At 43.7% G+C, this 24241-nt stretch overlaps 1 protein-coding gene across 6 annotated transcripts in view; it reads right to left on the bottom strand.

The window, feature by feature from the left end:
- Nucleotides 1–24241, bottom strand: part of mib1 (MIB E3 ubiquitin protein ligase 1) — a 71171-nt gene that overhangs the window by 35225 nt on the left and 11705 nt on the right. For all 6 annotated transcript variants that reach the window (XM_054756035.1, XM_054756044.1, XM_054756053.1 and 3 more), the window contains exons 6-12: nt 23984–24188; nt 23709–23892; nt 21392–21536; nt 21170–21303; nt 19683–19790; nt 19411–19608; nt 19153–19304 (exon numbers count right to left, since the gene is read on the bottom strand). In XM_054756035.1, coding sequence (XP_054612010.1) covers nt 19153–19304; nt 19411–19608; nt 19683–19790; nt 21170–21303; nt 21392–21536; nt 23709–23892; nt 23984–24188 — 1126 coding nt within the window. The remainder of the gene's footprint in view (nt 1–19152; nt 19305–19410; nt 19609–19682; nt 19791–21169; nt 21304–21391; nt 21537–23708; nt 23893–23983; nt 24189–24241) is intronic.

The following is a 24241-nucleotide window of genomic DNA, read 5'->3' as shown; positions in this document are numbered from 1 at the left end:
AAAATGCCTCCTCAAAAAAAAAAAAAAAAAAAATCAGAAGATGCGAGCGTCTTCATCACATACAGAAGAATTGACAGGTGACAGTGCGCAGGGATACAGCGGGAGACAAATATAACGCAGAGCGATTTGTGAGGTCTGACTTTTTCCAAGGAGGCTTTTTTATCTTTATATGATGCTCAACTGTATTACTGTTTTGAACGCATATTGTTTTGAGAGGCCAAACTCTTTACTTAAATGGCCCCAGCAACTAAGTGGAACTATGTTCCTCGTCACGGAAATCCGACCAGAACTGGACTTGCGGGACCAGGTGGGGAGGGCTAAGTCACTGTTGATGTACTACACTGATGACGATGGGGATGTCATACAACTTCCTGTCAAAAAATCCAAACAATCCCATTAAGGTAAGAGTACATTGGTGAAGCTCTAGCAGGAGTTCCAGGAGCACGCAGTGGAGCTTCAAGTGAGAGAGTAGCCGGCTGCTGCTCATCTAGTTATACTGTATTAGTTCAATAATTTTTGGGGGGTTATTTGCTTAGCGACCTGACTGTCCGTGAAGGTGATCAGCATTGAAAGGCATTTAGCAGCATATGCCGATCATCTGCTTTTCAGCAGTCGATTGGAGCATCCCTAATAAAAATACTAAGAGTTGAAGCAAATATTCTTGGGTGAGCTACTCAAAATCAGAGCAGAGAGAGCAAGAGCAGAGAGCAAGGTTCAGTGACGCTTAAAAAAAGAACAGTAAATTCCTTGTATAAGCCGCACCCACTAAATTTAAAGGAAAAAAATGATTTTTTTCTTATATAAACCACACTGGTGTACAGTATAAGCCGCACATGTCAATGCCATAAAGTGACGACCAGTCAGCTCTTTATTTGCCAAGAGCCAATCATGAGCTATGAAAAAACTCACAACAAGCTTGTCAACCAATTAGAAATTGAATGAGGTCATTACTCAATATAACAGTTTGACTCACGGTTTCATCTTACAAACAACATTAAACTCATCACAATGCAACTAACACTCAAACGTTATGCCTCAGAAATATAGAAAAAAAAACAACATTTTAAACAATGAGTAGTAGTTCTCAAGTAAAGTAAACGTCATTTAGCCATGAATTAGCCGCACCGCTGTATAAGCCACAGGGTCCAACGTTTAAGAAAAAAGTAGCAGCTTATACACCGGAATTTACGGTAAGTTAGCACATACCCCATGAACGTGACAGCCACCTGTAGCATCCTTGCGGTACAAAAAGGAGCTCCGAACAAACCGCACTGCTTATTTGTTGTAAAGACAAAATGTCACCGTGTTTAAAAAACAAAAAAAAATTTTAAAAAGTCAAATTTTTTGGTGTCTGTGGAGTCTTTAATCTTGTAAAACAAATGTACTATTTGACACATACCTGAAATTAATTTGAGCCCTGTTTTAGATATAATACAAATATCTTTCTAATAAAAACCTGTCATGCTTACTATAAAACAGTATAAATTTAGTGTCCAGGTTTAAGCTATTTTATGCTACCTGTTAAGATCCCGTGACAGCGTCGCTATTTTAAAGCGGGACACACCACGTGTTTATGGTGAACAACTTAGACACACAACTAGTATTTTGAAGACAAGGCAGAATTATTTCGATGCTGACAAGAGAGCAAGGTTACTAAGTGACACTTTTAAAAGTTAGCACATACCCAATTAACATGACAACCATTGTAGTTTCCCTGTGGAACAAAAACTAGCACCGAATGAACTCAATTGTTTTTTGTTTTTGTTTTAACACAAAATGTCACCGTGGCAAAAAAACAAACAACAAAAACTAAGAGTCACCTTTGGAGTTCATGGACCAGAGACTAGGCAGATAATTATAGCTAGCTAGCTAGCTGCCACTAGAGAAACAGTGGAGCCAGGCAAAATGTACAAACAAAGGTGGTAGAACAGTCGAACATCAATGAGAGTCAAACGTGAGCGATTACACAAGCTGGCATCGGTAGGCTTAAACTGTACAAATTTTCACTGACTATTTTTCTTTATCACCGCAATGAGGGACGTTCCAGTTCAACTCAACATGGAACACGTACTTTAACTGGTCACACATGTGCCAGTAGATGAAAAAGTCACTCGCAATGGCTCATATTTTGGTCATTTAGTCACAGTCTGGAGCACTGAAAAGACTTGGGCTGTCTGTCCTACGTAGCCAGAACTACAAGTGTATCAAATCAAATTCCATACTTTTCCATACTTTCCAATCTTGCATAGGAACCCGGCATATTTTGTTGTGCTTTCTTAAGTTTGGGTCCCAGTGATGAACTACATTTCTCTTGAAACAAGTTAAACCACAAAAAAGCCAACCAAAGTACCGACTTCCCACACTGTCAATATTAGGCTAGATCAAAATTTTATTATTCAAACTATACCTGTCTAGCACTTTTTTTTTTCTTTCTTTTTTTTAAAGAAGGGCCTTGCTAAAAAAAAAATTTGCTTGTCAAATATTCAGAGCAAACTCCCAAGCCTGGAGTTAGGCTGAGTGACAAAAGTGCATTTCACCAGACTGATAAAGCCGTAGCGCTGAGTGTGTTTGTGGAATATGAAAAAGGTAAGAGCAGGAGGATGCTTGGTACACAATTTAAGCCCGCTCAATCGTCCAGGGCATCCTCCCGACTTCTCGTTTTTAGAATGATGGAGAGAAGAGCGCTGCAGATTTTTTGTCATACTACCTCATTTTCTCTCCAATGGCAGATCAGTGAGTCCTGTGAAGGTAGGACTTTTTTTTGTATGGGAATGTGCGCACGTGTCTGCTTGCCCCTCCGACCTGCCACCACCCGACTCCCACCCCTCCCGTCGCCGACTCTGGCACTCATCCGCCACCTCCCTCCCCCCAATGATAGAAGCTGATTCAGCGAGTCAGGCGTGCACCCGGCACACACCATGGCTGCAGCAGCTGGAGCGCTCTCTAGGTCATTATGGCTCTTCACTAAAGCGTCACAAAAAAGAGGAGGACAGGGAAGGATGCTCTGATAAGAAGCTCATCTGACAGGTAATATTTGGATGGAGTTCACCCTTGGTGGGCCTCTCTCACACTCTCTCGCTTGTTCGGATGCTATCAGTTAGTTACCACTTGGTTTGCCTGTGAGTCGCAACGTCAAAAGGAAGGTGTGTGTGAGTGTGTGTGTGTGTGTGAATGAGTGAGGGGCGGGGGGATGGAATGTAGTGTTCTGCAGCAATGCCGGGACAGAACTTAACCAGACAACACCTCTTTCCTTTTTTCTTAGAAGATATGAAGAGGAAAAAGTAACCAGAGAGGAAGAGGATGCAGGATGAGGGATGGTCCACATGGATTTCAGCCCTTTTCTGCACTGTCTACACTATCTCTCTCATCTTTTTCCGTCAGTCCCTCCCTCTCTCCCTAGCACTGGTCTCTCCCCCACCACCTCGCTCTGTCTCTGGCACTGACCGGCCATGCTGCTGCTGCCGCCGCTGCAGCACAGCTTCTTTGGCTCATTAGGCATTGTGGTTGCAGTCTTTCCGCTATCTATCTATCTGGACTTGTTAACTCAAACCTGCACCGGCACCTGCTGTCAGCTTCAATTTGTCCTCTGTGCCCCAGCATCTTGTAAGGCACAGTGACCATGGACGGACACTAAAATTTACTGGGACATACTTTTTTTTCTCCAATATAAACACTTTTTTTCCCCTTGATGGGATTACCAGAGCACTTTTTTTAATTAAACTGCGGGGCAGGGAAGGTCGCTGCCTTCCTTAATTGACGGGAGGTAAGTTTAAGGACACGCCAGGCTGCTTGGGGCAGAAAAATGGAACATGGCAACCAGAGGGATGATGAGGCATCAGAATAATGAAGAGCACACAGGTCAGGAGTTATGAACAGGGAGGCGAAAGAGGATTGACGGACCACAGCTGTGAGAAGTGTATTAACACAGATGTTGGGGGGTGAGGAAGGACAGACGTATGGATGAACAAATGGGAGGGTGGGGGATAATGGTGTATGGCTGAACCTGCATTATCACAAAAGCTAGTAACCTACTTTGAGCACCTGTAAGAGAACAAACTACAACACTGCAGTACAATGGCCCAAAGCACAGCAGATCCAACAACCACCAGAGGTTAATTCACCGCCCCCGCAACCTCCGTCAAGGAATTTCACCCCTCTTACTTTGCTCACTGCATCTCAGGTGGCTGTGACATCTCCCAAACCTTTAAGGACACGACTTGGCCAACTCGAAATCATCCGTCACTTCAAACTCATGCGATACCTAACGTCGCTTATAAAACAACAACCCAACACCACGTTCTCCTGTTTATCTCTACACTCATAAGCCTCCTCGGTTTATTTTCCATTGCCTGAGCATTCAGCCTACTGGCGAGATTAGTGTCAACTTGTGGAATGTGTTGGTCTGGGGCAAATATTCATTAGAGGCCTACTAAACATTTCTCACTGTGGTGCAAATGGTTATTGATCTGCTGGTGTGCACCAACCCCCTCTGCAAAGAAACAGCTGGTTTCCCTGTAAATATAGACAGGTGGAGGAGTGAAGGATGGCCCCAATTAAAAAAAATTGGTTAGAGAGAAATGGGGGGGGGGGGGGGGGGGGGACCAATCCACAAGTGCTGAGTGGGCATTAGCGCCTTCATGTGACCTATGGCCTGCCTGTGCGCCCAAAGCCCAAATCCCACTTACAATAGCTTCCTGTTCCACTTGGATCACCCTTGTTTTCAAACATCAGCAAACGCAGCGACGAGCAACTGGGGTTGTCGCTGACACAAAAGTGACGAGAGGGAGGAAGAGGGGTGGAGGTTAACATTACGGCGGTGCGGAGTGACAGCCACAGGAAGAGGAGGGACGTGAGAAGTGAAAATGTTAAGTATGGTCATTGAGGCAGCGGTAGGTGCAACCCAGCACCGTGGACTCAGCAGAGGCCGTCATATAAGACAAGGTGCATGCAGAGAAACCTTACAGCACACAAGGGGGACACTCTTCTCCATGGAGCAGCTTGAACCAACCTGGTCATTTTTACTCTTTTTTTTTTCCCTAAAAAAGCATCCCAATCCTGATCCCTCCTGGTTTCTTTCTGTCTGGAGGACAGCAGGGGTCACTGCGATAGTCGTCTATGGTATGGACTACGAGAGCTCTACTATGGGACGGCGGAGGGAGGTTGGGGGGACAGCCTGTTCAGCCTTACATGGAAAGCCTGGAGTGTTGAAGTGAATTTACACTCAAAGTCACCTTACAGTGCAGACTACCATACTTGGCAGGGAAACCGGTGAGAGAAAAATTGTTCCGCTCATAACTCCTCTGTAGTTAGCCAAAGGTGAGAGAATTTCATGTGGTGTCAAGACTGCCTCCTTAGTGCACATACTTCTTTATGTACCCATATGGACATATGACAGCTATGGAATGTAAAGAAGTATGTATTCTTAGTGAGGTGCACGTCCTCGCTCTAGGAAAATGATGTCTTGTGCTTTTTGCAGGCTGTGATAATTGCGCAAGAGGAGGCAGAGTACACAGAGAGAGGGGAGAGAGAATGCTTATGGGATGTAAGGCTCATGCATTAGCTATACTGTCTCTGGGCAGTCTCACTGCAGCAATAATCGCTGTAGGGAGCTCGCTGCTTTCGCAAACTGGCTGACTTGGCCAATAAAAACCTCTCGCCCAGGATACGCCAACAGTTCATTGGACAATTATGTAGATTACCGTAAAATGTTGTGACAATGTTGGTAGCAGTTTAGATAAGTGCTTTACCCTCCGACACGTAAAGTGAGGGCAAAACGTGGCTGTGTGACATCACCGGCAAGACCTTTTTTTTGTGCTGCAGTCATCCAGCTGCAATGTAACACCACCACCTCCAGCAAGCCCCGAGTGGTACGCTGGAGTTACCACTTAATGCAATAATCTTTTTACATGGCTCAGGAGAAAGAGAAGGTGAATTTGGACCAAAGGACCACCTTTGTCGGCATAGTTGCTGAGTAGTCAGACCGGAGCAAGCTAGTGCCCGGTTCCTATGGTTGTATCATATAGCTTCAACAACTTGTGTGTTTAACCACGACTGGCCTCCCTTTATTTTTGCTGTGCGACACCCCCCCCCCCCCCCCCCCCCCCCAAACACTCACCGACCTGCCTGCCCCCTTTGCACCTCTCATTGTTCACGTTTGCTACGCTTGCCAAATGCTTTGCCTGTACCGCGTGGCAGTCAGATTAGTGCATCAAAAAAAGAAAGTGACAATGCGGGATCAACTCTGGCCTGTCAGCTGATTCCAATTGTTAAACCAAACACAATATGGCGGAGAGGCGCAGAGAGAAATAAAGTCAGGGATGAAGAGAGGAAGGGGAGGGAGTGCACAGTTTGTACAGCCAGCTATTCATATCTCAAACTCTCACCTATTCTTATCCACCCCCTGCCCACCTCTCTGCTGTGATCACTGACAAGGCATGCAACAGTTTTAGCAGGTGCTTACCTCGTAAATTGTTTTTCAAATACATTGACAGAATATGGCAACTTTAAAAGTACATTTTATTTAAGTATTGTTTCCAATATAATATTAATGTCTAAAATTAAATGCAATTTTTTAATCTCACAAAAAATGTTATAGTCTAATCAGTGACTCATGGGTATGTAAACATACTTTAATAGCTACGAGGGATAACAGTTTATCATGAGGGAAAGTCACACAGACAACTCTAAAATGCAATCTGCTATTTGTTTTTAACAAGTGCAGCCTTTTCACACTTCATTTCTTTCACTTTTCTCTCCAACGAGTGCAAGCATAGCACTATGCCTTCCTCCAAGGCCTCCAATAGCGACAAGCTGCTGTCTGAGTGACAAACACAGCAGATGCTGACATTATCAAATGCTCTGCGCCTGTCCGCGACCCCCAACCACCCGTGCTTTTGCCCTGTTATGGGCCTTAAGACGAGGTGAGCCAGGCCTGGCGATCCAACTCTTAAGTTTGTCCGTGTGTGTGTGTGTGTGTCTGCGTGTGCGTGTGTGCGTGAGGAAACATGAATGTGCATGTGTTTGTTACAAATAGAACTGCATTTGTTGTCAAGCTGGCCTGATGCTGACCTCCATTGCTGTCTTCAAGCCATGCATATAAGCCTCAGCTGTCATGGGACACTTTAAGAAACTGACTCACACCTTGACAAACAACAGCAAAAAAACAAAATAAAAAATAATAATAATTAACAGATTACTGTGCTACACTCTCACACAAAATGTCAGGTGATTTGTTAAGGTGGGTCTTTATATAGACTACTAAAAAGCACTAGTCGATATATAAACGCAAGGTTCAGTCTCCCAACAAATGCTAAAACAAACCAAAAAAAAACAATATAAAAAATCTGATCAATAATATTACTGCTACTACTTCTAATAATAATACATTTTCCACTTCAAATTTTGTCGTGTAAATGTTTCACAAAGAAAGAACACCTTAAAAGATACTATTAAAAAGGACTAGGCAAAAATCATACATACATGCTATAACAAATATAAATAATAATAAAACATTCCAATAAATATGATAAAGATTCAAAATAATGATTAAAAAAGAGTAATAATAATAATGTTATTATATTTAACATACTACAATATTCTTTTAAAATACTTAATGAATACGTAAAATGTCTCCAATATTATTAAGGGGGTGAACACATACTGGAGAAGTATATTTCTTATAATAACTATCAATAAAATTAACAAAAATACATTTATTATTATAACAGTAGTAATAGTAGTAGTAGTAGTAGATACGTTTTGTGAAAAAAATTAAGGCTATTGCAGCAATAAGGTTAGTGTTATTGCTTAAAGCAGTGGCAGTATAATTGATGGTCAGGAACATGTATGCAAAAGCAGAAAAAAACAGTTTCTGATTGATTTAGTAGCTACTTTGTAATACAGTATGTTACTACGGTAAAGCCAGCCCAAGAAGGGTCACTCAGTCACTAAAGAGGCCATATATTGCAGACTGCAAATCAGTCAGCAGGACATAAGACGACTGACTTAAATTAATGTTATGCCTTGACATGGGAGAGGGTTGCCTGAAGAGTACAAGTGTGCGTGTGTGCATAAGTGTGTGTGGTTACGTCTCTGAATGTGTCGGCGGGCTGTCTAAGTGACCAGAGCATGCAGCACACTTGCAGCAAAGGTCCCATCTGTCAGAGGCTGTAATTGCTTCATGACTCCTGGACATTTGACTCAAGTGCACAGCCACACTTTATTTTATTTTATTATTTTTTTTACACCAAGCCGTTTTATTTGAATTCGAGCGACTTAAAAAGACATCGAGAAGGATGAACAGGCTCAAAGGAGAAAGCAGTGCTGTGTTGATTAACTGTACCTATGCGTTATAGGTGTTGCAGTGGCTAAATGTGTCAATTGGTGGGGTGAGCAAAGGTGAGCAAACAAGGGAAAAAGCAGTACAATTTGTGTTGGTTTTAATAGGACACTCTGGTTCTGTTGGACATAACTTTGAAGGACTGGCTTTCCCGCAGCTCTCAGATGTGTCGCTGAGAAGAACGGGTGAGAAAGAGAGAGAAATGCCCACAATGCTTTGCTAAAGCTGGTAAAATGGAACCAAATCACCTCTTGAATGGATTTGGTCCCCTTCAACCAGCTGTAGCTATGCTTTGATGACTGCAGGGACTGGTCCATTGATGCCTCGGTGACGGCTGAGGTATTACTCTTCAAACATCTACAGTGTGCTATGATTGTTCAATGCTAAATGTCTCATTTGGGGGAAAAAAAAAATCAAAAATAAAGTTCCACAGCTGCAAAATTGTGGTGCAGTCCACTGCCCTTTTTGTCTATTCTCTTGATAGAATTGGTATTCCAACTGCGCTTATCAGTGGCCGAATATTCAAAAATAGCAGGGACAAACATGCGGCGTATGCTATTTCAGGACCGCTTATGCGAGGATGTAAGACGCCTCCTTAAATGACTGTCACCGGACGCTAACAGTCGATTATGCCATGGGCAGCATCACACAACAGGGGGGAAAAAAAGGAAAAAAAAAAAAGCAACCACTGCTGTTTGCACCCATGAGCATTTGCACTACTTACTGTTCTGGAAGTAACACTGAATTGTAACCTGTAATATTGTAAATACAATAATGATCTACTTATTCTATGTAATAACGTATAGTGTGGTATTCTCCCTCTCTCTTATATCTAAACTTTTTATTTACTTTTTTTTTACTTTTTAACAAAGAGTGACGTTAGACTGGATTCAAATTCCTGATTCTGACTGAAATTAAGGCAAAACTAAATTAACTGGGTAGACAGCACATCATCAATGTCCTCTTCACCTTTAATGAATAGTACAGGTTGACCGAGTTTTACGTTGATATTTGTGATCCATGTTATTAACTATCATGATTTGGCAGCTATTAGTCCCCACAGAGATAACATAACGGGAGGCTAGGTAATTACCATGTGTGGTCATCCTATACAGTGCGTGTCATCATATTAAAAGAAAAACTATGAAAGAGCACAAACATTACAGGGAGGTGACACTCTCAAAAACAGCACAGACCGACCACTGCAGGGCTTGTTTGGATCCCCCGTTTATGAGTCACAGCACTATTAATCGTACTGTTTACAGTTTTCTAGCAGCTACCTGCTACAAGCAGCCTGGGGGTAAAGACAAGAGATGAGCCAGGCTCTTCTGACGGGCTTAAGCTGCACTAAACACACCCGAGAAAAGTGCTTTTCAAAACCTGTTGGAATGACTTATACTTGCATTTTTTTATTACACCTACATGCTATGACAAAAAAAGGTAATCTCTATGCGTTAATATATCGGTAGAAAAATGCATAATAAATTCAAAGGTAAATAAAATAAATTCAAAGGTAAAATATGTACCTAAAAACGTCCTTAAAAAAAAGCATATGTGGCCCAGCCTCAACAAACAGTGTTAGGAGAGGAAAAACATGAGGAAAACAAGAATATAAGACAAAAAATAGCACCCTATGGTGTAACTCCTCTACTCCTCAACGGCTGCACACAAAAGAATGAAAATTTGTTAACATATGTGCCACTGCTATGTTGACTGCACTATTATTTTGTTAAACCCTCATTTTGATCCCTATACAACAGATTGAGTTGAAACACAGCTCAACATGCTCTCCATAACTCTCCCTGTAACTGAGTCACCACCAAATTTGGTACACACCAGGAGTGTGACAAAATATCAATATGGCAAACTATTGCAATATTTAACCTTATGATGGATGTTGATGTGATCTCACCATGTATCGCTTTTAAAAATTATTATTACAATATAGCCTCCATAAACTTCTGCTATAAAAGTCCGGAGAGTGCATTCGAATCAGCAGAGAAAGTGGGGCTTACTTGTGACGGATGGACTTCGAAAACCACAGTTTTTTGCACGACAATAACTGTGCAGTTTATAAACAACAACTAGGAAATTAACTGGTATGTACTGAAAATCAGGGTAATGTATGAAACGCACACCAGCGCACACATTTCAGAGGTAGCCTACTTAAGAGAGCAGTAAAAGAATGGAGACTTGCCACTAAGGAGCCAGTGGTCGTTACTGATATTGCTGCAAACATGAACATCGCGGTGGGGGCTACCAGGCTACCAGCATGTACGGTGTTTTAGATGTGATCTATTTGAGAGACATGAGAAGTCGTGTTTAAAATAGTGACACTATTTGTCAGACACCTAAAAAAAATCCTTTTTACAGTTATGTAGCACTAAATCAGTGTCATTGTTTTTGCACTACAGTAGTCCCTCGCTTTATCGCGATTCAAATATCACTCCCCCTGTGATTGTGTCTTTTAAAAAACTATGCAATTTATAAATAATCGCTGTTCCATGATTGACTATGGCCTGTTATTCCTTGTGGAAGTGGTACGTTCTTGGCTGCTTATGTTGTCCTTTTTTCCTCACTCCGTTTCAAACTCATTCTTATATTTACAATAAATAAAATGGAGGCTAACTAGTTAGCTCGGTATATTGCCGTGCTTAAAGCAGCGGCCATCTCTTATCACTTCATCCCCTAGCTTGCGCCTGAGCAATGTAATGTAAACATAGCTAGCGTCATTGGCTAGTAGTAGTGTCGGAGTGTACGTCTATGTATGCCAGATTGGCATGAATATATCAATCAAGCGACAAACGTCATAGTGAGGACGGATGATAGGCTGATGTCGATCTTTTTTTTTTTTTTTTTTTTATAAATCAACCCACATTATTATATTAGGTAATAAGAGTATAAATGTCACTTCATGTTTAACAGGGCTCTAATAAAATTTAAAAAAGTGTTTTTAGAAGGTCTTAAACAGGTTTTCTATGCTCTAACTACATAAATATAAAATTTTTTAATATTGAATCCTACCATTCTATCAATCCAACCTCTTCCGCTTATCTGAGGTCAGGTCGCAGGGGTAGCAGCCTAAGCAGGGATGCTCAGCTACTCTTGGTGGATCCCGAGGCGTTAAACTCCTCCACTTGGGGCAGGACCTCATCACCACCCGGAGATGGCACTCCACCCTTTTTCGGGCGAGAACCATAGGCTCGGATTTGGAGGTGGTGATTTTCATTCCAGCCGCTTCACAATCGGCTGCAAACTAATCCAGTTAGAGTTGAAGGTCAGCGCCTAAGGAAGTCAGCAGGACAACATCATCGGCAAAAAGAAGAGACCCAATCCTGCAGCCACCAAACCGGAGACCCTCAACGCCCTGACTGCGCCTAAAAATTCTGTCAATAAAAGTAATGAACAGAATCGGTGACAAAGGACAACCCAGTCTTCATTGGGGTCTGGATGAGACACTCTTTTTCTAGTCTCTCCCCTAGGACCTCTTTGTCATGGTGACTCTACCAGAGGCATAAAAGCCCCAGACAACTTAGCTCCTAGACTTATTGGGACACGCAAACTCCTCTACCATGATAACGTGGTGGCCCAGGAAGGAGTATTCAATCCTAATTTGCTGAAATTCACTTATTGTGGTTGGGTCTGGAACCAATAAACCGCGATAAATGACGGACGACTGTATTGCCGTATGTATATCATGAGGTAACCATCTCTAGTACACACCTTTGGGGGACTGATAAGCACATGCGTGTAAAATCTGAGTACCATTGGTTGGAAAACATCAAGAAGAACGTCTGTACATTTGCACGGGCGGGACTTAGCAACTAATTGGCTATCAGTATAGGTGTCACAATACACTCAGGTCACGAGACGAGAGGATATTTTAACATTACTTTTGAGAAAACTACAATGACAAAATATAGAACTGGACAAACAGACTTTTTTATTTAACTGAGGTCCATTTTGATTTGTTTTATAACTTTTCATGCATGACCAAAGCACGAAGCTTTAAATCAATTAACCTCTTACCAAAAATTGAACAAAAACTAAAACTAAACTAACAAAATTATAAAAGTTAAAATAAGGACGGCATTTTATGTTAACACGTAGTAGTTATGAAACGAAATGTAAAACAGATTGCAATTGAGTTGAGTGTTGAGTGTTAAGTTTGTTGGTTTCCACTAAAAGAACTACAGTTCCCTTGATGTTTGAGTGCGGAATCTGGAAGAAGTACATTTCCGAAGTAGACGCTAGCACCACGTTTTTATAGAAGTCATATGCAGCGATCATGTTTTGATCTGACAAATCATAAGTAACTTTGATCAAATGTAGAATTACTACGGCTTCTGCTTGGACATTAACACTGAGGCAGCTGTTGAAAAAAGCAGCCACAGGCTGCGGGTAAAATCGAGGCCAGCTTGGTTTCCAACGTTTATAATAGGGGTGCACAATAATTATCGGACCAAATTTATTGGTTATGATGTCATACTAATAAATCAGATAATATTTAAAATAATTGATTAAAAATTATTTTAAAATGAGCCGAAATTACTTGTACTGTGCTGTAGGTGGGTTAGCGTAAGCACCGCTACGACGCTCAGGGCTTGTTCCTATGGCCGCAGCGTTTGAAAAGTGCAAAAAAGTTTGCCAGACATTAACCGAGGGCTAAAGCGATCTGTGATTTCATCATGGAAATGATGGCGCTGAACAACCAGCCCTTTACCATCGTTAAGATCCCAGCTTTTGTCGGCTTGTAAAACCCTTGGAGCCACGGTTTGTACGTTTGAGCCACCGCTGTCACGCTTTGCTTGTCGCTCTGCTGCCGCCTGTCTGTCATTTGTCCGCAGTGCACCTCAGCCGGCGTGGGCGGAGACGCGGAGCGCACCTGCGGGCAATCAGCAATCTGGACTCCTCTTGAGCAAGGCAGCAGCACCTGATCCTTGCCAGATTGTACTCTCTGACCTCCTGTTCCTTGCTCCCGCTCAGTCCGGCTCCACTACCCTTACCCTGCTCTCTGGCTCATACCTTTGCTCGCATTTACCTGCTCTGTACAATCCTAGAGTTTTCCTGTTGGTTTGCCTTCAGTGTTTTTTTCGTAGGTACTTCTAGTTTTTTCCTGACAGCCTTCTGCTGTCAGCGTTTTGTGTTTCTTACCCGAAGTGAATTTTCCTTTGTTTGTACCTGTTTGGACACCTTTTCTTATTAAACTTTATTTTTTGAATTTGGAAGTTGTCCTCGTCTTGCGTTGGGATCCTATTTTTCTTGCTGTGGCATCCGCCACTCCTGACAGAACAATCTGGCCAAGATGGATCCCGCAGACATGGAGCACTTCCGATCAGCCCTGGCACATCACGGCCAATTAGTCGGAGGCCACGAGAAGACTCTCCAAGGCATCATGGAGGCCATCTCAGTTCTGTCCGCTGGCATGGACGCCCTAAACCAACGACTTGCCAGCACCTCCTCTCACCCGCCACCAGAAGTCGGTACGTCCCCACGCGCCTTAGACACACCTAATGGCGCAGCTGCGTATGCACCTGTTCCTCAGCAGCCGCGAGAGCCTAATATCCCTCACCCCTCTCGCTTCTCTGGAGATTCGGACTCCTGCAACCAGTTTTTACACCAGTGTTCTCTCGTGTTTGACCAGCAGCCCACCACATACTCATCGGACCAATCAAAGGTAGCATTTATCATGAGTTTACTCTCGGGTAGAGCCGCTACGTGGGCTATGGCCGCGAGCACATCTATGCCTGTCATACGCACCTCCTTACCAAGGTTTCTTGAAGAAATCAGACGAGTGTTTCATCATCCCATTTGGGGAATGGAAGCGGCTAGTCAACTACTAAATATGAAGCAGAAAGGACGCTCGGTGGCGGACTTTTCTATTGATTTCCGAGTGCTTGCTGTGGAGAGTGGGTATCCCGATACCATCCTCCGAAGTATTTTTTGCAAAGCACTCGATGTACATATTAAAGATGAGTTGGTGGCCAAGGACAACACTACTTCCCTCGACGGCCTTATAAACTTAGCCATTGAGTTTGATAACCGTATAAAGGAGAGCGTGAGAGAATACACCAAAGAGGGATACTACGGCAGGGTGTCAATTCGTACGAGGATACCACTACCACCTCCTGAGGGACAGACGCTCGAAACCAGGACCGGTGACGCCGTGACCGCACAGCCAGAGGTTCCCATGCAGCTTGGAGGACGCCGCCTCGCCGCCGAGGAAAGAGCACGTCGTCGCAAGCTGGACCTCTGCCTCTACTGTGGCGATCCGGGGCATCAACTCCTCCAATGCCCCATCCGACCTCCTCGTCACCAGGGATCGACTCCTGGATCATCAGCGGAACTCAAGCCAAGATCCAGGAGCCACCAACCGGTTCCTGCGGACAGTTCAGCCATGGGTAGCTGTGAGTATACCCAGAATTCAGCCACTACAGCTGAGGAGGGTCCCTTCAAGAGACTCCAAATCAAAGGAGTAGTCATAAATAAGGGTAGAAGTATTAACATAGCCGCCCTTATTGACTCGGGCGCTGATGACTGTTTCTTGGACACAGCGTTTGTTCTCAAACATAATATAAGTATGATTAAGTTAACTGCTACTAAAGAGGTCTTGTCTTTGGATAGGCGCTTCCTGGTGGCCATTACACACCAAACCGAACCGCTTATGCTACATCTCTCCGGTAACCATCTATCCATCCATTTTCTATACCGCTTCATCCTCATTAGGGTCGCGGGGGCATGCTGGAGCCTATCCCAGCTGACTTCGGGCGACAGGCGGGGTACACCCTGGACTGGTCGCCTCTCCGTTAACCATTCCGAGACCATCCGTTTTTACGTCATGCCCTCCCAGTCCGCGCCACTAGTTCTGGGGCTAACCTGGCTTAAGCTTCATAACCCACTCATAGATTGGAACAAGTTGTACGTCTCCAGTTGGAGTCCATTTTGCCAGGCTAATTGCCTCCGTTCGGCTAGATCCAATGTTCCCTCTTCCATATCTCCAGAGGAAGTAATAGAGCTTACAAGAATTCCTAGCGAATACCATGACTTAAAGCAGGTGTTCAGCAAGGATCGCGCTCAAACACTTCCCCCTCATCGACCTTACGACTGTGCCATAGAGTTTCTCCCTAACGCCACTTTTCCTAGCGCCAAATTGTATAACATTTCAGCTCCAGAACAAAAAGCCCTCAAGGAATACATATCCTCCTCCCTTATTCGACCTTACACCCGGTACACCCGGTATTCTATGTCTCCTGCCTCAAGCCTGTGTCCTCCAGTCACCTGTGCCCCCCGGTCGAGTCGCCTCCTCCACGCCTGATCGATGGCCATCCAGCATACACAGTGAAGGCCATCTTGGACTCCCGAAGGAGGGGCAGAGGATTCCAGTACCTGGTCGACTGGGAGGGTTACGGCCCTGAGGAGCGTTCTTGGGTCTCCCGCTCCCTTATCTTGGACCGGTCACTCATAAGCGACTTCCACCATCTCCATCCTAATAAGCCAGGTAAGCCGCCAGGAGGCGTCTTATGAGGGGGGGACATACTGTCACGCTTTGTTTGTCGCTCTGCTGGCGCCTGTCTGCCATTTGTCCGCAGTGCACCTCAGCCGGCGTGGGCGGAGACGCGGAGCGCACCTGCGGGCAATCAGCAATCTGGACTCCTCTTGAGCAAGGCAGCAGCACCTGATCCTTGCCAGATTGTACTCTCTGACCTCCTGTTCCTTGCTCCCGCTCAGTCCGGCTCCACTACCCTTACCCTGCTCTCTGGCTCATACCTTTGCTCGCATTTACCTGCTCTGTATAATCCTAGAGTTTTCCTGTTGGTTTGCCTTCAGTGTTTTTTCGTTGTTACTTCTAGTTTTTTCCTGACAGACACATATATCACAGTCTGATTGACTTCTGGCTGCCCTGTGACAGCATTTCTCTTAAACAAGAAATATTGTTATGTTTTAAGTTATGTTTTAATCTCGTCATGTTGTGACACAAGATCTTGTGACACGTCAAGCCATCAGTCATTGACATTTGTCTAATGGTTCTAAAACTTTAAGGACATATTTATTACACATACGTTCACATGTCTTCCAAAGCCTTCTGAGTACAACCCATACAAATGTCATTTATAGCATGTGACAAAACTGTGCACTTGCAAAGTTAGCTGACTCACTTTCAAAGCAGTAAGCCTCCAAAACAGAGTGTGTCAAACCTTAGCTGGCAATACTAGGCGCTAGCTGGTTAGCCTCTGACTAGCTACTTGCCATCATGTATTGATATTACAGTTGTTAACTTACTTTTACACTTTTACACTTTTACACACAGAGTGTTAAAACACAGCGTGTACACTCACTTCCAAACGCTTGTGAACACCTGCATCATTTCCTGTTAGAAGTCAACTAGCGTACCAGAATGGATTGTCTTCAAACTTTAAAAAGGATACTACATAGGTTAATATATTCTTACACACTAAATTCAAAGGCAAGTTATTAGACTACACTGAGCATGTTGGGGTTCTCTATCATGTCCATAATCTGACGGGCCTCAGATCAGCTACAATATTTCCAAGCACTTTTTCATGAAGCACATCAATGGTATGTCTTTAAAAAAAAAAAAGCATTAGATTGAAACAACTGCTGAAAACACACCAGGTAGGTAGTTTAGCCTCAGCCCGGGGGAGAGATTTTAGAGGGCTTCAGGACTTGTGGCCTGGCTCACTGATATTGGAGGAGCTGGAGCGTGAAATAAAAGTAAATGGGCAGACTATAGAAGGGGGACGTATATCTTCTTGTCTCTGAGGCGGGGGGCAACACATACACACGCACGCATGCACACGCACACACACACACACACACACACACACACACACACACACACACACACACACACACACACACACAAGGACAACACAACAGGGGCTCTGACACAGTACTGCTGCACTCCAGCATTTTTCATCTCTAAGTTGAGAGTCCTCCACTGAACTTGCACTTCTCCTTCCTTTACAATCTAAATCCTGCTGTACAAACATAAACCACAACAAACTATATGTACTTTATGCAAGCAAGCAATTTCAAGTCCACCTCAGCCAGCCCGAGACCTTCTTTAAATAAATAAAGGAGAAAACGGAGGGAGGTATGTGTATGGAATAAATGATCGCTTTCCAGTGAGGCAAGGGGCAGAACACTGCAGTTTATCACCACCTCATCACACTACTTCTGGACAGGCGCGTTGAGAAGGAAAGTTGTACATGGCAGAAGAGGATGCAAATAAATGCAGTCAAAGATTACATTATGCTACCTAGCCTTTTAACTTGTACCCCCATTTTATCTACCCATTCTTTTATTCGCATCATTTTCTTTTTAGCGCTGAAAAAAACCCATCCAATCTTTAAATGCCTCCAATCTCTTTTACAATCAAGATTAAACTCTTGATACTTTTAACTTTAATGTGCAATGTCTTTTTAGCTTTTTATGTGCCCGTTTGATGAGTCTGATGCAGAGGAAAAAGGAGTGTTCACAAACTTATTCAGCAGTGTAGCACAAGTCAACAAAGCCTGGCTACAGGCATAGTTTCTTATGCTAATTGAAATAATGCTAAGGAGGGAGAGTGCCATTCAGGCTGGAATAATCATAACTTGATTGCAAGAGTGTTCAGAAAGCTCTCCCACCCTGACCCTAAAATGTCTATCAGGTGGTCTCTGAAAGGCACCTTTACAAGGCTGGTGGTCAAATACAAAATACCCAACAAGTGAGTTTGCTGGAGACAGAACTAGACAAAGCCAAGGACAACCGCTAATGCCCGGCCGGAAGAGTCGCTTTAGAAGCCTCTGGTCACACCACAGAGTACATAAACAACTGAAAGGCCATCAACACCACTACAAAAAAACAATTATTTCATGCTTCCATAGACCGCTGGGAAGATGGAAGCAAAGCATATTGTATTATTGAGGGATTTTATCTTTTCTTCATACTGACAATTAAGTTCAAAAGTCTGTAAAGTGCAAAGTCACTGGAGATGAATCATGTGCCAGTTTTATGTATCGATTCTGAGCTAAAAATCAGACACTCAGGTTTGTAAATGTGAAATGCACATTGAGCAGTCCAAATTAAATTCCAATTAAAGGGTTTTGTCAAGTAAGAAATCAAAAAGGATCACAGGGCAATTATTTTTCTTCAGGTCTATTATTTATCTAAGATGCTGCTGGTTTGTGAACACAAGAAAACGTACAAGGCTTTACAGGGTTTGAGGCTCAATTTCTGTCAAGGTAATTTGAAAGTTACAAAAATAAAGAAATACTGCCGGGGACCTGTAAGCGTCCCTTGCAGATTGCGAGCAGATGTGACGGCTTGCAGACGCGGGTAAAGACTGGATTATGATTCTGCATAGTCACTACGGCTGTGCCCTCTGACCATCTCTCCAACTAGCTCTTTGCTAGGGCTGAGCGAGTGATGTGCAATTCTCTGCCGAAAAGCTATGCAATGTTTTCCGGAGAGTCATCTCAGTGACCAACTACAGCTCTCCTCAGCTATTTAGCTTGTTAATTTTCTTCGTCACCAGCGAGGAATTAAAGAGAGTAGGGTAGTGTTATTGGGAGCTGGAACCGCGTTCATGAGGATGGGCTGCACTCCCTCTGAAATAGTTGCATACACACAGGAATAATGTAAAAATAAAAAGCGACCAATTTGCCTTTACAGTCCACAACGCGAGGTTAGATTTTTTGGGGGAGGTGCACATCAAGCTACACAGGCGGGTTTGGAGGGGCAGAAGCAAGCCCGGCATAATGTATGCCAGCGCCTCACAGGAGCATAATTCAGGTTTAAACATCCCGTACCTGGGGTTTCCTCGCAAAGCCGCGTGGTGCAAGGCGTTGAAGCCGTTATTGTTGGTGATGGTGACATCGGCGCCCGCCTCCAGCAGCACTGACAGCATGTCATCCCTCTTCTTGCTGATGGCGTCGTGCAGGGGTGTGTCCCCCTCTGAATCCTAACAAGAAACCTTGTGTTACGACTGCTTGCACTACATTAGCTTTGATTTAATTCAAACTAGGCAAACGTTAAATATGCATTCATTAAATGGTTGTAATAGATACCTGGAGGCTGGGGTGACAGCCAAAGTCCAGCAGGGTTTTCACCACCTGCAAGTGGCCCTTGTTGACAGCTATGTGTAACGGAGTCTGCCTGCGCTTGTTCCTGGCGTTGAGGTCAGCGCCGCCACGTTGCAGTACCTCAATGACAGAGCCCTCATCTCCGAAGGCTGCGTGATGCACGGCCCGATCACCATCTTTGTCCTGAGTACAGTATAAACCAGTGGTAAAGTGTGGCACGTCAACAAAATGTTTGACTTGAAGAAACACGTGCTAACCTCGGCCTCCAGATCAACATTGTGCTTGAGCAGCAGTTTCAGGACGTCCACGTGGCCGTTCTGACTAGCCGCCTGCATAGCCGTGTGTCCAGCACACTGCCCGTTCACCTGTAAGAACAGTCAGATGTCATTATCCTGCTTAGTGTGCAAATATGTGTCCACTCAATTAACCGTACCGAACATCAGTGTCTGCATGCACGGCCATGTTTCTTCACCATGCTGCAAAAACTTTAGGGTATAAATATTCATGTGGAGTCATTTGGGAGTCTCCAGACATCTCTTGTCCTGGCAGGCAGATCACGGGCAGGCTTTGTGTGCTCAGCTTTAAACAAATACTTTCAATGAAAGGCAGTGGGGCATATGCCCAGCCTTAACACACGCACACAGACACAGTCACACACATGTATGCGCACACGCACGCGCACGCGCACGCGCGCACACACACACACACACACACACACACACACACACACACACACACACACACACACACACAGTTTTTCCACACTATTTTTATGACTTAAGTCAATATTGCAAACTAAGTGTAATGAGTAATAATCTGAGCAAGTGTCTTCTGTCTGGCAAACTGGAGATTCCTATGGCTGGCAGGCTGAGTCAGGCTGCATATGAAGCTTGTGCACGTGCACACACACACACACAAAGTGCACACTTCTCAACCGGCTTCTAGTGAGTGAATCAGGTTTGTGCTGCAGTGCACACCAATGCGCTTTGTGCCTCCTCTGGGCCCTGCGGTAATGCTTTTCAGATTGAGGAGGAGGATGCAGAAGTGGGAGGATCTCAGCCCTCTCCTTGGAGACACTCAGCCCGAATATACTAGGATGAGAGTGGTGTGCGGTCAGGACAATTTGTGGACCATTGAGCTATATTCTACATTTTAACATCTGGATTATCGATTGATTAATCGATTGATTGATAATGTCAGTCATAAAGTGTGTGTGTGTTGCACAATATTAGTTTCACGATAGCGGTGTGCTCTCCTCAACATCAAAAAGTCCAAATAAAGACCACAGCCCCAGATATCCAGCTGGGTCCTTGTCTGATTCAATGTCTGCACCTCAGAGTTGGAGAGAAAGAACAGAGTTTAGCCTCAAATTTGGAGGCCGTAAACTTTTGCCCTTCAGCAGCCAGCTGCGTCTCCCGTGCGTCTGCCAACCACAGTCCAAAAGGCTAATGAGGGGGATGACTAATATTTCCGACATACTTAAAGGAAAAGTACTGTTTCCACAATTAAATCTTCAAGATGAAATCATACCCGAGGCTTGAGGCTCCGAGCTAAGCCTCTTCACATTAAAATGCACAAGCCAGCTGTAACAAAATTGCCTACCGACTCTCACTGAAAAATAGAAATATAGAACCTGTTCCCAAAGTATGAAATTTGCAAAAGGTATTGCTGCGCTAACTTGCAATTTCAAATGTAGCCTGGATAAAAATGATGAGTGCCACCATGTGGTAGTTGAAGCACTTACGTCAACATCAGGTCTCTTTAAAATGTCCTCCACCTTGGCCAGATCTCCGTTGGCTGCAGCCTTGACGAGTTCCTCGTTGATGTCACCGGACTCCTGTGTCTCAAACAGCTTCTTCAGCAACTGAGAAAGACGTTCTGGCAAAAGCAGAAAGGGGAAAAACATCATGATGGAATTATGTGTTATTATCATGAGGTTGTGGCAGCAGGTGACGGTTGTACAAACCTCCCGAAGCGTTGCTAACAGCGGACCCAGAGGGAGCAATCTTGGTGACGGCGGCGGGATTGTACGTCCACGATGTCCCGCAAACCTCAACCTTCAGGTCACTGTCAGAATAAATCTGCTGCACGCGGCCCACCTTCCCAAGAGTCTGTTGATAAATGTAACTCATTTGAATAGCGGGTTTCTTAGGGCTATGTGTTGTATATAAATATACACACAGAGAGGAATGGTGGTTAAAAAGCATAATGTAAAAATAGAGGTGGAATGAAGAGGTGAGAATTGTCCTTCAAGGCCGAGAGACAAAGCTCGAAGCAAAAATAAAAAGTGACAAATAACACAATAAAACATCACTATATTTTGTTATGAAGACAACATTCAATTTTAGTGATAGAGAATGGATGTAAAGAAAGGGACACATCTCAACTTGCTACAAGATTCATCATCTGTAAGGCAGAGCCTCTACAGAGGGTACAAAGTGAATAAGTATAATGTCTAAATCCGGATTATACAAGACACTTTTGAGTTTGTCAAAATGCGTGTATGGGCTGGTCATCAATTACATGGACGGCTGCGGCTCATTAGCCAATGATGGGGGGCCAGTTACGGTAGAGACAGGTGACATCTTGAACTGGATTGGTGTGACATTATTTCAAATGATGCTGGACAGCAATAATAATAAAATCATAATAAAAGGATATGCATATATCTTTGAAGAAAACTGGAGAAGTGCATGTGCAGGTAAACACACAAATTCAATTCTCTATGTCCCACTATGTCCCTTGTAATTGCCGGGTGCGTGGCCTTACAAAAATGTATAACCGCTGGTCTCTATTTAATGCAGAGTCAAACAACAGCTGTGATTGTAGGCAACCTCCTGCTGTAATTTTGATCAATTCCACAAGATGGCAGTAGTTGCATTCAAAATATCGTGAGTGGGGAGCATCTGGCAGCTTTGTCCATCTCTGTGGTCGCTACTCAGCTGTTGATGTGAAACACATGCATGTTACACTTGCTGTACTGTTGGGTTACGTTCACACTGCAGGGCATGATGCCCAATTCGGATTTTTTGTTTAAAATACGATTTTTTATGTGGTCGTTCACATTACCAAATAAATGCGCGCGACTTATCAATGTGAACGCAAAGCATCTGGAAAGTGACGTGCATGGGGAAAAGCACGACAACTCGCATTTCCGTGTGTTTACGGAAGTAAAGATCGCTGCAGGGTGTGCTCTAGTGATGTGCAATACCATTGATCTCATTTTCAAACAGATACTGGGTAAAATTCCGGCTGGTATCGGCAATACCAATCCGATACTATGTGCAAATTCAACTAATGTGTAAGATAAATTTTAAAAAGTAGTGTACTGTATTTCAAATCATAGCAGAAAGAATACAAGACATCATAGTAATTTATTTTAAACACTTGCGTATAGTGAGGTAGTGGTTAGTGGTAGTGGGTAGTGGGTAGTGGGTAGTTTTACAATATAGCTAATATACAACATCATGAAAAAAAAAGGACAAAATAATATATCTGAAGTATCAAAAGTATCAATATTTTGATTTCAGAATTGACTTTAGAGCATGAAGAGCTGGTATCGGAAGTATCAATATTTTAGTATCAATTCGCACATTGCTAGCGTGCTCTCCTTAACGTGTCTGTGGTAAGGATTTTGTGCAACGGGAGTCAATATTTTCTCAACCAAATGATTCTGTGTAGGAGATTAAGAAGAAAGGGGGCAAGAATTTGGCTATGGCAGTTTGCGGGCAACTTGCTGCCACGTCTGTTCCAACGTGCGTGTGGTGGATGTTGGAGGCAGGAGTGGTGAGACAGTGACAAGACCGCTTCATTAACGCCTTTTAAAAATAATTTTCGGATGAGAAGAACTTTTGCCTACATCGATGAGTACCTTCATCCAAGTCTTGCATAATAAACCACGCCTTTCAATGATTGCCTACATTCATGAATACCTCTAAAGTCTCGGTAAGCACAGCAATACATGCCTTTCGATGACATATAGGTCGGATATATGCAACCTGACCATTCATATTGCAGTCGCATTGCATGCATATCAGATTTATATCCACATACGAATGAGGTCTGAGTTACAGTTGAAAAAATCGGACAAGAAAAAAAATCTGATAAAGATACAGGTCACATATGAGCAAAAACATCAGAATTGACCTGCAGTGTGAACGTAGCCTTGGTTACAATGAAATCGTCAGCTGTACGAATGCGGGCTGAGATGTTTACCGCTATTAGCTTTTACAAGCTATTACAGCACTGGTTCTGTTGCTGAATGAATGAAACCCTGTACTTACTGGCAGCATAGCCTCTGCCCACTCTCCGTGGCCTCTTTGTAGCAGCTTGATGCGGTCAATGTCATAACAAATCTGAACGAGGTCGCCCACCAGAAACTGAGAACTGCCTCCCTCCGCCCCAGCAGCCACTTCACCACTGCGCACCACGTTGGCTTTGGTCAGCACGGCGGGGTTGAAGGTCCACCTACAGACATAATCAATCAATCAACAATCAAGTTGCGAGTGGCTAATTCAGTAACAAGTCGTTAACTGTAATGACCGAATTTACGACTCACCTGTTCCCACTAGGATACTGAACCACAATGTCGTGATCTTCATCTATGCCACACACTGTGCCCGTGGTGGTAAGAGTCTCGAACATGCCGTCAGTCCATCCCCCGTGGCCGTGCTGGAGAGACTGGACGATTTCGAGGTCCAAATCAATATTGACCAGGTCTCCAATCTGAAGACCACCGGGGTTTCTGTTGCCATTCTGCTCACCTGCAAGAAAAAGGTAAAGATGTTATCATGACTATATTGAATATGATGATTTT

This window comes from Dunckerocampus dactyliophorus, chromosome 2, assembly GCF_027744805.1.
Source record: "Dunckerocampus dactyliophorus isolate RoL2022-P2 chromosome 2, RoL_Ddac_1.1, whole genome shotgun sequence".
Lineage (NCBI taxonomy): Eukaryota > Metazoa > Chordata > Actinopteri > Syngnathiformes > Syngnathidae > Dunckerocampus > Dunckerocampus dactyliophorus.
This window is presented reverse-complemented; position numbering and strand designations above follow the sequence as displayed.